This window comes from Carcharodon carcharias, chromosome 4, assembly GCF_017639515.1.
Source record: "Carcharodon carcharias isolate sCarCar2 chromosome 4, sCarCar2.pri, whole genome shotgun sequence".
NCBI classification, from domain to species: Eukaryota; Metazoa; Chordata; class Chondrichthyes; order Lamniformes; family Lamnidae; genus Carcharodon; species Carcharodon carcharias.
This window is the reverse complement of record NC_054470.1, coordinates 192,319,197-192,334,499: the sequence shown is the minus strand read 5'-3', so window position 1 is coordinate 192,334,499 and position 15,303 is coordinate 192,319,197. Positions and strand designations below refer to the sequence as shown.

The 15,303-nt window shown below is 41.7% G+C and overlaps 1 protein-coding gene across 2 annotated transcripts in view; it reads right to left on the bottom strand.

The window, feature by feature from the left end:
- LOC121277189 (dual specificity testis-specific protein kinase 1-like) overlaps nucleotides 1-15,303 on the bottom strand; it is a 264,934-nt gene that overhangs the window by 131,950 nt on the left and 117,681 nt on the right. For both annotated transcript variants that reach the window (XM_041186332.1, XM_041186333.1), the window contains exon 6: nucleotides 87-177. In XM_041186332.1, coding sequence (XP_041042266.1) covers nucleotides 87-177 — 91 coding nt within the window. The remainder of the gene's footprint in view (nucleotides 1-86; nucleotides 178-15,303) is intronic.

The following is a 15,303-nucleotide window of genomic DNA, read 5'->3' as shown; positions in this document are numbered from 1 at the left end:
TATCCTCCTCTTATTTGGTGTGGGATTAGGGGAATGAGGGTTAATGGGAGAGTGAGTGTGTGTTTCTTTTGACTGCCTGGTTTTACCTTCTCATCGTATAACTCTCCTCTCAGGACCTCAGGTGCCATCCAGTATGGTGATCCAACCACTGCCAAGGGCTCCTTCTCCCCATCACCACTAGGACAGAACACAATAGCAGCGAGTGAGCACTTAAACTTTTTAGAAACTGACCAACTTGAGATCAACTTCTGCATACTTTATACATTTTGAACGCAGATATAGATCTATGTACAGCACATAACACTGTGGGTACATAAGTAATGTTCAAGTACATCCAATAGATCCTGCATGTTACCATGTTCTTCAACATAAACATACCAACCATACATAAGGATTGGTGAAACAATAATGTGGGTTCTTAATTTGAAAGTAAGACTACATACAGGTAAATTTATTAGGCGGCTAAGTATAGTACATCTGATCACTTCCCTGCAAGTCATGGGACCATTACATCATATCCTGTCCAGCTGATGATGATTGACAGTAGTTTAAGATATGCTCCCTTAAAGGTACATGTCAACATATCACAAATCCCCTTTTTTTAAACTAAAGGATTACCTTTAAAGAATCAAACTATTTATATGAAAGCAAAAGAAAATGACATTGTGTCTAATGTACTTTAACATAGAGCAATACGAACATACATACATACATACACACAAGGAGCAGGAGTAGGCCTTTCAGCCCCTTCAGCCTGCTCCACCATTTAATAAGATCATGGCTGATCTGATAGTAATCTGAAATTTGCATCCCACCTATCCCTGATAACCTATCACTCCCTTGCTTACCAAGATTTTATCCATCTCTGCTATAAAAATATTCAAAGACTCTGCTTCCACCGCCTTTTCAGGAAGAGAGTTCCAAAGATTCATGACCCTGAATGAAAAAATTTCACCTCATCACTGTTTTAACTGGGCGACCCCTTATTTTTAAACAGTGACCCCTAGTTCTAGATTATAAATTTACAAGTCTTTGAAATATATCGACGGTTTGCTTATTCATCCATCTTTAGTTATGGTGATCTTTGCTGGAGCCTGCTGTACGTTTTCAGAATGCTGTTTGTGTTGCATCTTAGACCGTGTTCTATTCACAATAAGGTTACTTGGTGTTTCTGGTTGTAGTAATGTTCTGATTTGGCATCTGTTTTGTTGCACTGTCATACTATTTGGTGTTCGTACTTGATACGATCTTGGTTCTGGGCATATAGAAACATAGCAACATAGAAACTAGGAGCAGGAGTAGGCCATTCGGCCCTTCGAGCCTGCTCCACCATTCATTATGATCATGGCTGATCATCCAACTCAATAGCCTGCTCCCGCTTTCTCCCCATACCCTTTGATCCCTTTCGCCCCAAGAGCTATATCTAACTCCTTCTTGAAAACATACAATGTTTTGGCCTCAACTACTTTCTGTGGTAGTGAATTCCACAGGCTCACCACTCTCTGGGTGATATGGTGACAATTTCTGCTGGATTCCAGGTACCGTCAGTTGGATGCTTTATTCGAACATTTTATCCAAAGTTCAGGTTGGGTAATTCATTACCCGCATGCCGGTTATGGACACCTTTCACCTTCCCCTGTTTTTCGAGTAATGCATCACATACTCCTGGGAGTATCGATGAATGATGACTGACTTGTTTGTCTTGATCCAAAAAACACAGCTTGACATGTTGTCAGAACAGAATAAATTCAGATAGGAGATCCATTGTTTTTCGATTGAGTTTTGGAAATTGTGTGTCATCTTTTAGCTCTTTGCAGGATTTTTAATGCTATCTGCAACTTTTTACAGCTATCAGATTTCCTACAGCTTTTTTAGAGTTAATTTAGCTCTGAGTTGCAGTACCTTTAGTGGCCACTGCCTTAGCTGGCCATAGGTTACTGCTTAACTGCAAAGGTGACACTGTTGAGCTCTTTCTAATTTTCCTGAGTTTAGCTCTAAGCTCCATCCAAAAAGCAGAGATTTCAGCGGGAAAATGGCTGCAGACTTCTCAAGTGAAAGCAGGCAGTTTAAAAAGGTTTATTACAGGCTTTTTCTGACTGTTACTGGATGGATTCTTCTTCCCACTCCAGTCTGCAGCATGTTAACTTCCCTAGAAGCAGCGATAATGGACTCTCCCCTGTCTGTAAGTACTTCTTACAGTGAGACCCTCCAGACTCCAGCTAAGTTCTGTTCCTGCTTAGGCTTTACAGCATATAGACTTCTACTATTTAAGCTCACCTAAATGAAACAATCTTAGCAGGACCTGGTGCCTGTTACCTAAAGTGAGATGGAACAAAGGTACAGTGCAAGATCCCTACAAAGCTGCAGAATCCTTGCCCATGCTGAATCTTGATGGTTGTTTCACTTCCACACCAATTGTTTTCTTCTGCCATCTGTGAAGGATTGAGGCTTGTATTCTGCTTAGTCAAATCTTCAAAAACTGTGCTGCCAGCCTGCCACCATTTAATATTCTTCTTTTCTTTGACATAAATGGACCAATCATACACAAGGATTGGTGAAATAATAATGTGGGTTCTTTATTTGAAGATAAGACTATATACAGATAGATTTACTAGCAGGCTAAGTATAGTACATATGCTCTCTACCCTGCTGCTTGCAGACTGCCTAAAGATCATCAAACTGCTACATTTTATTCTCTTGAGGTGGTAATGATTGACAGTAGTTTAAGATACAATCCCTTAAAGGTGCATGTCATCATATCACAACACTGCACACATTGCACCTGTAGCCCAGATACTGAATAAATGCCGCTACATTGCACTCATACCCTGGGATACTGAATAGATACTGCGCCCATGCTCCAGATACTGACATGCAGGTCCATGAAGGTGAAGGATCAGTTAATAGTATTGACATTGAATGTCAAGGGGAGGTACTTAGATCCTAGCTGGAGCTGGTGTCCTAGCCAAGAAGTTCCAGTATAGTTATAATACTAGCAACTAACCAACAATATGAAAAATTGCCCAGGTACATCTTATCCAAAAAACAGGACAAATCCAATCTGCCCAATTATCACCCATCAATCTACTCTTGATCATCAAAGTGATGGAAGGTATCGTCTACAATGCTTAGCAATAACCTGCTCATGCTCAGTTTGGGTTCTGCAGGACCATTTAGCTCCTGACCTCACTACAGCCTTGGTTCAGACACAGGCAAAAGAGGTGAATTCAAGAGGTGAGGTGAGAGTTACTACCTTTGATATCAAGGCAGCATTTGACCAAGTTTGACATCCAGGAGCCCTAGAAAAATTGACTCAATGGGAATCAGGGGGAAAACTTTCCACTGGGTGAATAGGGTGGTAAATAAAGCATATGGAATGCTTTCCTTTATTGGACGAGGTATAGAATACAAAAGCAGGGACGTAATGATGGAACTGTATAAAATGCTGGTTAGGCCACAGCTGGAATTTTGTATACAGTTCTGGTCGCCACATTGCAGGAAGAACATAATTGCTCAGGAGAGAGACAGAGGAAATTTACAAGAATGTAAATCTCCTCTGCACTCTCTCCAGAGCAATTACTTTCATGAAGGTGAAGGATCAGGCATTAGTAATGTCACTGAATGTCAAGGGGAGGTACTTAGATCCTAGCTGGAGATGGTGTGAGTGCACATATTACTTGCCCCTTATTGGCTCAAGGTTGGATATTGTTCACGTCTTGCTGCATGTTGTTATGATTTTAGCTGAGACCAGCAACTTTTTAAAAAAATAAATCCAAATCCCTAGCTATTTACTGAAACAATGAAGCCACAACATTCCATGGTTTAAACAAAATAATAGTTTTACAATACAAGAGTCAAACAAAGCAAAGACTAAATGTTACCATAGCTAATTCCCTATACTCTAAAACCCAGAATCAACGTAAATTAAACGTGAATTAACAGGCAAATTGTGGTCAATTATTAACTATAACACACATTAAATGGCAGATACAACTAGGATGGAACTTATGAATTGGCCAGGCAGTCCATCCAGCATATATGTCATCAATCTCAGCCACAAAGATCTTCAAAATGCTGTCATCCTCACAAAGAATTCAGATTCTTCTTCTTTTAGGATATAACCTGATCCTTAGCCAATGGCAGTGCACAATCAAACCAAGTTCCATGGGCATGGTCTTCACCAAAAATAGCACATGTCTGCAGAACCTCTATAACTCTGCTTATGACAGTCTAGGTGGCGTAAATCCATCAATGTTATCTTCAAGTAACAGAAGTAGCTGTAGCAACTATATATTTCCCAATCTCAGCTTCTAGATCTAGCCTCTGTCTTCATCCTGCCTGTGTTGCACCACTGCGATCATCATCATCATCATCAACATCATCTGAGCTTTGATAGCCCTCTGTCCTATTATATGGTTTCCACCAATTCCAGACTCTCCAGAAGTTTTGGTTTCCAATCTCGGTTTCAGTCCTAGTTTCCTTAGAGAGTCAGTTTCCTTTCTCAGTTTCCCTTTTTGGTTTCCACTTTCAATAGGGTCTGTCTCAAAAGCTACAAGCTTTGAAACCACGGACTCTATCACAATGCAAATATGGATTGTCTGAGAAAGCACCTATGTCCTGAGGACTTTCCTATGTCATATCTTTGTTTTAATTAAAAATAATATTAAACTAATGGAATCTAAATCTTCGAGAACACCTTTGATGACAGCAGGAGGTTCCCACCGTCCAGCATGACCTCCCTCTGCAATCTCTGCACTCCTCCAAGTTTGGTCTTTTGTACATTCCCCATTTCCTTTACCCCACTATTAGTGGCGCCTGCTTTCAGCTGCCTAGGCTCAAAGCTATGGAATCCCCTCCTTAAACTTCTCTGCCTCTCTACTTCTCCTTTGAAACATTCCTGAAAACCTACCTGTTTAACCAAACTTTTGGTATCCTGTCCTAATATCTCCTTATGTGGCTCAAAGTCAAGTTTTTGTCTGATTATGCTCCTGTGAGCTGCCTTGCAACAATTTACTGATGTAAGTTGTGTCAATGTGTCCCAGAGTTATATGGTATCTGTGCTCTGAGCCTTTGAGTAGAGTACAGAGATGTGCCCTGCTTTGATAAGCACATCATTCCACTAAATTGAAAAAAGAATTATTAAAAGAAAACAAGCCAGGGCCTCAGCACTGTATCAGAGTTGGTCCCATAAACTTTATGAGCAAATTCAATCTCAGATTCTGACCTGCTCCATTAGAGACAGCCACGCTAAACAATTGGAGATTGACCTTTAAGACCTGCTCTACTCAACTGAGTGGTCGCATTCTCATGACAAGTGTATGGATGACCCAATCAAACTGGAGACATTTTACAGGCTGCCAGAGGGGACATCCTGTCATTTAACTGTTGATTTAACAGTTCCACTCAACAAATATCTCATTCATCCAAAGGTCAGGGAAAATGAGTTGTCGCACTAAAATGTTTATGGACTTGTTAAACACCAAGCCGTGAAACACCAGGCACATCCAACAGAAACAAAGTCCAAGATCCAGTATGAACTCAACTTAGGCTGTGGGGACTCAAAACAAGTTGCACAAAATCATCTAGACCCAGGAGGATATCTATACATCTGTTCTCCTTATTGAGACAAAATTTTATTATACTTCTGCTGCAACATTTTCAATTATGAATCCCTATGTCATCAATTACAGTGCAGACTACCTATGTAAACTTGTCACACTGTAATTACACCCTCCCACCATAAGGGATGCTATATCCTTCAGTTCTGTATCTGACAGCTGCTCAGTCTGTGCTGCAGAGAAACACTCCTGCTTCAACCCCAATACCACTCTGCAACAAACAGTGTCGTCAGTTTTGCTATTTGGCAATACACATAAAATCAAAGGAATATATAAAACTAAGGATTAAACTTCAGACTTTAAAGTGGAGTCTGAATTTTGTCTGTAACCTCAGTCCAATTATCCAGTGCCCTCTAATCTTAGTACAGCTGACCATCACACTTAAGTCTGACTTCACGGATGCCATCAAATAACTAATTCATTTTATAAACACTGGGTAGCACTCACTCTTCCTGTAAGTCAGAAGGTTACAAATTCAACCCCCTCAGGTGGATGTCAAAACTCACAATGCATTATTTTTAAGAAAAGCTGCAGAATTCTCCAGACATTATCATATTGCTGTTTGTGAGACTTTGCTGCTCACAAATTGACTTCCACATTTCCTGCTTTACAACGCAGACTACATTTCAAACAAGTTCCTAATTGGTTGTAAGGTTATTTGGGACATCTTGAGGCTGTAAAAAAAAACTTGCATTTATATAGCACTCTTCAGGACCACTGGACATTGCCAAGCATTTTTCAGCAAATGAAGTATATTTCGACGTGTAGGCACTATTGCAATGTAGGAAACAGGGCAGCTAATTTGCTCAGTGAACTTCCACAAACAGCAATAAATCAGGAATGTGAGAATGAGCAAATGATTTGTTTTGTTGATGGAGGGATAAACATCGGCCAGAACACTGCTAGGGATAGCTCCCTTGCTCTTCTTTAAAATAATGCCATGGGATCAATACATCCACCTGAGCAGGCAGGCAAGGTGTAACGTCACGTTCACACGGCGGTACCTCCAGCAGTGCAGCACTCCCTCAGTACTGCACTGGAGTGTGAGCCTTCATTTTTGTGCTCAAGCCCTGAAGTAAGACTTGTACCTGGGATCTTGCAATCCAGAGGTGAGTTGCTACCCATGTGTGAAAGGCATTATATAAATACAAACTTCTTCAAGGGAATGTCTTTATTTGAGAGTGGGGAGAATAAGGTAAGGTCGTGGTGTCAAAATTAGATCGCATTTCACAGCAGAGAAGACTTTATGTTTCAGACATTCTGTACTTCATTGGCTGTAAAACGCTTCAGCCCAGCTTCACCCCCCCCCTTAAACAGTATAAATTTAATCACATTTCTACTTCTTTTTAGCTCTTTAAGAAGAGTCATATGGACTCAAAGCATTAACTCTGTTTCTCTCTCCACAGATGCTGTCAGACCTGCTGAGTTTTTCCAGCATTTTCTGTTTTTAATTCTGTAACTATTTACACCTCCTCTGGATCCATCCTTTGTTTTCATATTTGCACCATCAGCCCTTTTGTCACTTAATCACTCATGCCCTCTATCCTATCACAGAGCGTCCCTTTCATCTTTACCGTGGACCCCCACAACCCCCATTATGGCATTTATACTTGATTAAACATTTTTAAACCTCTTACACCTTCCAATTCTGATGAAACATCATGGACCTGTAATGTCAATTCTGTTACAGTCACCACAGATGCTGTCTGACCTGGAATCATACAATGGTTAGAGCACAAAAGGAAGTTGTTCAGACCATCAAGTCAGTCCCAGCTCTCTGTAAAACCAACACAGTTAGTCCCAGTTTCTCACCCTTTCCTCCTAGCCCTGCAATTTTTTTCTCTTCAGGTGCTTATCCAATCCCGTTCTGAAAGCCCTGATTGTATATGCCTCCACCACACTTTTAGAGAGTGCAGTTCAACATCCTAGTTCCACATCCTGGTAAATATGTGGACTTCCTGCTGTTTAGCACCACATCAAGCTCTGTGAGTTTAGCACGCAGTGAGGGAAGCACTGAAGTGTTTGAAAATTGGGAATGACACACAGGACCCTAGTATAAATTATACTGTACTTAAAATTTCCTGATATGCACTCCTTTCGTTAAACCCGTTTACCTTGTCCAACATGGTAGGTGGTGCACCTCAAAACAGAAATTTGCACACACTGCATGCTCAGGGGATGATTTAGCCTGGTCATATTTTGTTTTATTTATTCTTTCATTGGATGTGGGCATCGCAAGCAAGGCCAGCATTTGTTGCCCATCCCTAATTTCCCATGAACTGAGTGTCTTGCTAGGCCATTTCAGAGGGCACTTAAGAGTCAACCACATTGCTGTGGGTCTGGAGTCACATGAGGGCCAGACCAGGGAAGGACAGCAGATTTCCTTCCCTAAAGGGCATTAGTGAACCAGATGGGTTTTTACAACAATTGATGATAGTCTTATGCTCACCATTACTGAGAGTAGCTTTTAATTCAAGATTTTATTAATTGAATTAAAATTCCACCAGCTGCTGTGGGTGGGATTTGCACCTATGTCCCCAGAGCATTAACCTGGGCCACGGGATTACTAGCCCTGTGACATTACCACTACACCACAGTCTGATACAAACAAGGAGCAGGAGTAGGTCATTTGGCCCCTTGAGCCTGCTCCGCCATTCAATAAGATCATAACTGATCTGACAGTAACCTGAAATCTGCATCCCACCTACCCTTGATAACCTATCACCCCCTTGTTTACCAAGAATCTATCCACCTCTGCCTTAAAATTATTCAAAGTTTTTGCTTCCACCACTTTTTCAGGAAGAGAGTTCCAAAGACTTAGGACCCTCAGAGAAAAAATTCGCCTCATCTCTGTTTTAAATGGGCAACCCCTAGTTCTAGATTCTCCCACAAGAGGAAACACGGTCTCCACATCCACCCTATCAAGACCCCTCAGGATCTTATATGTTTCAATCATATCACCTCTTATTCTTCTAAACTCCAGTGGATATAAGCCTAGCCTGACCAATCTTTCCCCATAAGTTTCCCATATTGCTAAATTACTAGAGGGGAGGTGATGGCTAGTGGTATTGTCACTAGATTAGTAATCTAGAGACCCAGGGTAATATGCTGGACACCTGGGTTTGTATCCCACCCTGGTAGATAGCAAAGTTTGAATTCAATAACAAACCTGGATTAAGAGTCTAATGATGACCATGAAACCATTGTCATAAAAACCCATCTGGATCACCAATGCCCTTTAGGGAAGGAAATCTGCCATTCTTACTGGGTGGCCTAGATGTGACTCCAGAAATGTGGTTGGCTCTTACTTGGCCTCGCAAGCCACCAAGTTCTCAAGGGCAATTAGGGATTAGCAATAAAAGCTAAATGACAAAAAAGGTCCAAGGAATGGCTGAAATCTTCAAGTATAACTTCAATGATGACATTAAAAGATACAAAAGAAAATCCAATGGGTAAAAACATGTTTTTTGGAGAATTAAAAATTTTTTTTACCCATATTTTTTGATCATTAGGAAGTTCAATTACTGCAAAACGAGGTTGAAAAATATTTTCAGGAAGTATTCCGAACAATCTGTAGGGCCTCAGTGACCAGATTGAAATTATAGATTCAAAACAATGTCAACTTTGACTTGGATATTTATAGCAGAAAAAGTTGATGCAAATGAGTGAGAAAAATGTGACAGCAGAAAGTAATGTTGTACACAAAGGAGGTTTACGCAGATGTAAGTTTTTACATAAACTCGAGCGATATGATTTTTGAACATGGGTGGGAAATACTTATTTGCCTTTCCAATTAATACTTTCACTGCGACTTGTTTGGCCCCAATAATTGATATTATTTCACTGAATGTTTTTTTAGCCAATTATCACAATAGGACATTGATATAGGTGCTCAGGCACTTCTGAGTCTTGATAGGAGGCAACTTCAGGCGATACCATGTGTTGTTCCTACATCCTTATTACAGGGACTGTATGCATGAGAGATGTTGTGATAATGCACCATTATGTACAGGGAATATACTTAAAAACAGCTGAGTATGAACACATCCCATGCTGTAACGCATCAAGGGTCAGGGATGGTTTATATATAGCATAATAGCAGGATAGGTCTGGAACATGTTACAAGCTGTAGAACAAAGACAGGTTTTGACAACACTGAGATACAAGAATGAAGCTGGAGTGGTATATTAATGCCACCTACAATCCATTGTTTGTTACACTATAGAAAAAAAATCATTTACACTTCTATTGAGCATGTCCCAAAGCATTTTATAACCATAAAAGGACTTTTAAAGTGCAGAAACAGTTGTAATGTAGAGGAATGCAGCAACCAATTTACGTACAGTAAGGTTCCACAAACAGCAATAAGTTAATGACCAAATAACACATTTTTATGATGTCGATTTAACAATGAAGACTTTAGAGAGAACTGCCTCACTCTTCTTTAAAATAGTGCTTTGAGGTTTTTCATATCTACCCAAGAGGATAAACGAGGCCTCTGTTTAACATCTCATTTAAAAGATGGCACCTTCAATATTGCAGCACTCCCTTGGTACTGTACTTAAGTATCATTCTGCATTATGTGCTCAAGTCTTTGGAGTGGACCTTAATGCCATGAACTTCTGGCTCAGAGGTGAGAATGCTATCACTGAGCCAAGGCAGACAGTTACACTTACACTGTTACACAAATGGGAAACTTATTTTTGTTATTTTGGAGTTGGGGAGGAGGGGCTGGTGATCATAAAAATGTGTTATTTGGTCATTAACTTATTGCTGTGGGTCATATAGACTATAGGTATCACCATGTTAAGCACCTAGTAATATTATGGGGTGGAGGGAGAAGTGTATTTAGAAATTTAAGGGAAAACTTGGACAGCCATGAAAGGCGGTGCAAGTGAGAGATTGGGCTGTAAAGACTGTTTCACTGATTCTGTGCTTCCTTTGAATATGGATCTTCCGTAGGGAGCTCTGGATCATTAAATTTACTCAATAGAGTTTTTAAGGTTACCAACTCTGGTTAGATATATTCCAAGAGGGTTTCATTCCATGATCCTTTGCTTCCAACCAGTTCACCCCTACACCTCCCTCTAGCCATTGGGCGCCCAGCACACCCATACTTGCTGCGCACCACCTGCCCATGCGATATTGGAAGACAAGTAGACTCTTCATTACCTGCCTGGATGACTTATAACTACAGCATCTGTAAACAAAAGTGCTCAAAAGAAAATAGAATCAAAGATATCTTTTTAAATGTCCCTATGAGTTTTCCCTGGATCGCTCACAGCAGGGAATACAGGAGGACAATCCTGGAGGGTTGGCAAACCTATGTCTTCCCGAGATTGTGTAGGTGGCAATTTTAAATACAGTGAGCCTGGATGATGAGAAAGTGGAGACATTCAAAGTTAGATTGGGGACCTGCGGAACATTCATAATTCAGAAGTTGCCCCACTACCCTTTGTAAAAGAGCTTTCCAGCTGTGTTGATGTGAAGAAAGAAACTATGGTGGGTGGCTCAGCCTTGGGCTTAATTAGTTCCTGGCGAGAGAAAACAGACAATAAACACCTCCCCTCCAGTTCTGCATTCCTTCAGATAAACAGCAGTGTCTAAAATAACAGCTCAGTCAGCAAGTGCAAAGGCTGCCAGTTGTGGATGGGTGCGGAGTGATTGCTTAGGGGGAGGGGGAGTAAAATGGTTCCTCACCACCTTTATGCTGGTGAGTTTATCGAGCTACCTGCAGGAGACTTTAGGTCCATCTGCCCAGGGGTTCCTTCTGTGATTTACACAAGGGATGGAGTAAGCAATACAAAGGTCAATTTGTTTTTACCAATAGTGAACACTTAGCCTCTGCTGAAGTCCAATCAATTCAAAATGGTGGTGTGGGGGGGCACAGTGGGGGCCATTAACATAACACAAATCTGTGGCCAAAAGTTTATAAAGAATTGTAGACACCTCCAGCACAGCAACTCCCTGCAGCTCACTTAACCCTTCCACAGGGATTGAACAGGTCAATTTCTCAGCTTCACTTCTGAGACGAACTCAAAACACTTTGATGACAGAAATTTGCAGGATACCCTGAGCTTTCACTCCATGCTTTAAACCAGTGCCATCCTATAGGAATTGCCACAAGTGACGCTACAGAGACGCCACTTTAGCCACACGTGCTAATTTTAGTAGAGAAAAAACACACAGAACAGGTACAGAAAAGAAGGAAAACAAAAACAATTACCTGGAAAAACTCAGCAGGTCTGGCAGCATCGGCGGGGAAGAGAAGAGTTGACGTTTCGAGTCCTCATGACCCTTCGACAGAACTAGTTCTGTCGAAAGGTCATGAGGACTCGAAACGTCAACTCTTTTCTTCTCCGCCGATGCTGCCAGACCTGCTGAGTTTTTCCAGGTAATTCTGTTTTTGTTTTGGATTTCCAGCATCCGCAGTTTTTTGTTTTTATCACAGAAAAGAAGGACTTGCGTTGTCATGTCCTCAAGACACCCCTAAGGGCTTTACAGCCAATCTTTTGAAGTGTAGTCGTTGGGAGACCATTTGCTGAGTATTTCAAGCATTTTCTGTTTTTATTTCACGTTTCTAACATTTGCATTATTTTGCTTTTGACTAACCTGTTTGATATGTTGGTTGAGGGATGAATTGGGGAGATTTGACTTGGTGACATGGTGGTAGTGTCACTGAACTTGTAATCCAGAGGCCCAGGCTAACGCTATGGGGATATGTCACCATGGCAGCTGGTGGAATTTACACTCAATTAATAAAATCTGGAATTGAAAGCTAGTCTCTGTAATGGGGACTAAGAAACTATCATTGATTGTTGTAAAAACCCATCTAGTTCACTAATGTCCTTTAGGGGAGGAAATCTGCCACCCTTACGTGGTCTGGCCCACACGTGACTCCAGACCCACAGCAATATGGTTGATTTTTAACTGCTCCAAGGGCAAGTCAGCATGGGCAACAAATGCCCAGAGAGAGAGAGGGAGAGGCAGTACCTTCAGGAGTGCACCAGACCTGCGAGGGACACGCTTCTGAAAGTGGATTTTAAAAAAGCAGCTGATTGGTGAGTAAATCCTGGTGAGTTTTTTTTTCAATCTATTAAAGTAATTCATTGCTTAATACCGAGGTAGGAGGTAAAAAAATAGTATAGAGTAGTACTGTACAAGTATAATTAGTCAAGAAACAAGGTTCCTAGCTGACATAAATAAGACCCCAAGCCAGCGTATTTTTTAAGGGAGTAACTAGCTTAATCGAGAGGGACATCATGGCAGGAGAACTCAGGAGAACCCGTGATATGCTCCTCCTGCAGGATGTGGGAAATGAGGGACGCTTCCAGCGTCCCTGGTGACCACGTGTGTCCAAATACAGCTTCTAGCTAACTGGATTTCGGAGCTGGAGCTGCGGGTGGACTCATTGTGGAGCATCCGTGATGCTGAGCAAGTCGTAGATAGCACGTTTAGCGAGGTGGTCACACCGCAGGTGAAGATTACACAGGCAGAAAGGGAATGGGTGACCATCAGGAACAGTAAAAGACTCAGGAAGGTAGCGCAGGAGTCCCCTGTGGTCATCCCCCTCTCTAAAAGATATAGCGCTTTGGATACTGTTGGGGGGATGGCCTCTCAGGGGAAAGCAGCAACAGCCAAGTTCATGGCACCGTGAGTGGCTCTGCTGCTCAGAGGGGTGGGAGGAAAACAAGTGGCAGGGCTATAGTGAGAGGGGATTCAATAGTTAGGGGCACAGACAGACGCTTCTGTGGCCGCAAACGTGAATCAAGGATGGTTTGTTGCCTCCCTGGTGCCAGGGTCCAGGATGTCATGGAGCAGCTGCAGGACATTCTGGGGAGGGAAGGTAAACAGCCAGTGATTGTGGTACACATTGATACCAACGACATGGGTAAACTAAGGGATGAGGACCTGCAAGCTCAGTACAGGAAGTTAGGAGATAAATTAAAATGCAGGACTTCAAATTAGTAATCTCAGGATTACTCCCAGTTCCACGTGCTAGCGAGAGCAGGAATAAGTGGATAGACCAAATGAGCACGTGGCTGGAGAGATGGTGTCGCCGGGAAGGATTCATTTTGTTGAGGCACTGGGACCGGTTCTGGGGAAGGTGAGGCTTTTACAAACCGGGCGGGCTGCATCCAGGCAGAGCTGGGACCAGTGTCCTTGTGGGGACTTTTGCTAGTTCTGTTGGGGAGTATTTAAACTAGTGTGGCAGGGGGATGGGATCCCAGGAGTAGGATTAGATAGATCAGATTCAGATCAGAAAAATGAAGGTAGAATATTAGCTAGGGACGTTGTGATAGACATGGAGTTACAGGAGAAGCAAAGTTTACAAAGGGTCCAGCAAGGGAAATTGATGGGGTTAAACTGTTTATACTTCAATGCAAGGATTATTTCAAACAAGGTAGATGAGTTAAGGGCACAGATAGACACATGACAGCAGGATGTCATTGCTACAACGGAGACCTGGCTAAAGGAGGGACAAAACTGGCAGCTTAATATCCCTGGTAATGGAGTCTTCAGACACGATAGAGTAGGAGATAAAAAAAGGAGGGGGGGTGGTGGGTAGCACTAATGGTTAAAGAATCAATTCCAGTTGTGAGAAGGGATGATATACTAAATGAGTCAACAAACGAGGCTTCATGGATTGAGTTTAGAAATAAAAAAGGGGCAGTCACACTACTGGGAGTATACTACAGACCCCCAAATAGTGAAAGGGAGATGGATGCCCATGCGAATGGAGAGTGGTAGAGGCAGAAACTCTAAACTCTTTAAAAAGTACCTGGATCTGCACCTTAAGTGCTGTAAGCTGCAGGGCTATGGGCTGGGTGCAGGATGATGGGATTAGAAAGGGCACCTGGGTGTCCTCGGGTTGGCATGGACAAGATGGGCCGAATGGCCTCCTGTGCTGTAATTTTTCTATGGTTCTATGGACACTGAAATTCCATAAATAAATTTTTAAAAATGAATATTGGTCAGGACACTGGGGGAAATGCCACTGTTCCTCTTCAAAATCCAGCCATGAAATATTTTACATTCAACTGAAAATGCAGTTGTGCCTTGGTTTAATGTTACATCTGAAAGACAGCACAGCATTTTCTCTGTTCTGGACTGAAGCGTCAGCTGTAAGCTAAAATCTCTCCAGTGGGGATTGAAACCAAAACCTTAAACATTAAATGTCCTTCACATGTATACATTTGCTTAGCAAACACCTATTGCAATTGAGTAACCAAGGAAGTTAAGCACTCACAATGATCAAAACTACACTCACTGCTTTTGGTCTTACCATTTTACCAACATACCCACAAAAAGATTAATATTCACGTGCATACATCATGTGAATAAGAGCACTGAGCTACATGCACAACTATGGTGTGTGTTATCCATGTTTGTTTACTTATCAGAAATATAATTAGCCACATATGGTTAGTGACTAATGTCACTAGCCTGCACTAGTCCAAGGGTTTTCTAAATCTCATAATTGCCAGCTGCTAATCACTACTCTATTATTCTTGTCTTCTGTCCAACTCCTACCAATCTTATTTGTGGAATCTTACTGTGACAAATTGGCTGCTGTGTTTCCTAGGTTACAACAGTAACTAAACTTCAAAAGTACTTCATTGGCTGCAAAGTGCTTTGGGAAGTTCTGAAGGGTTGTGAAAGGTGCCATATAAATGCAAGTTTC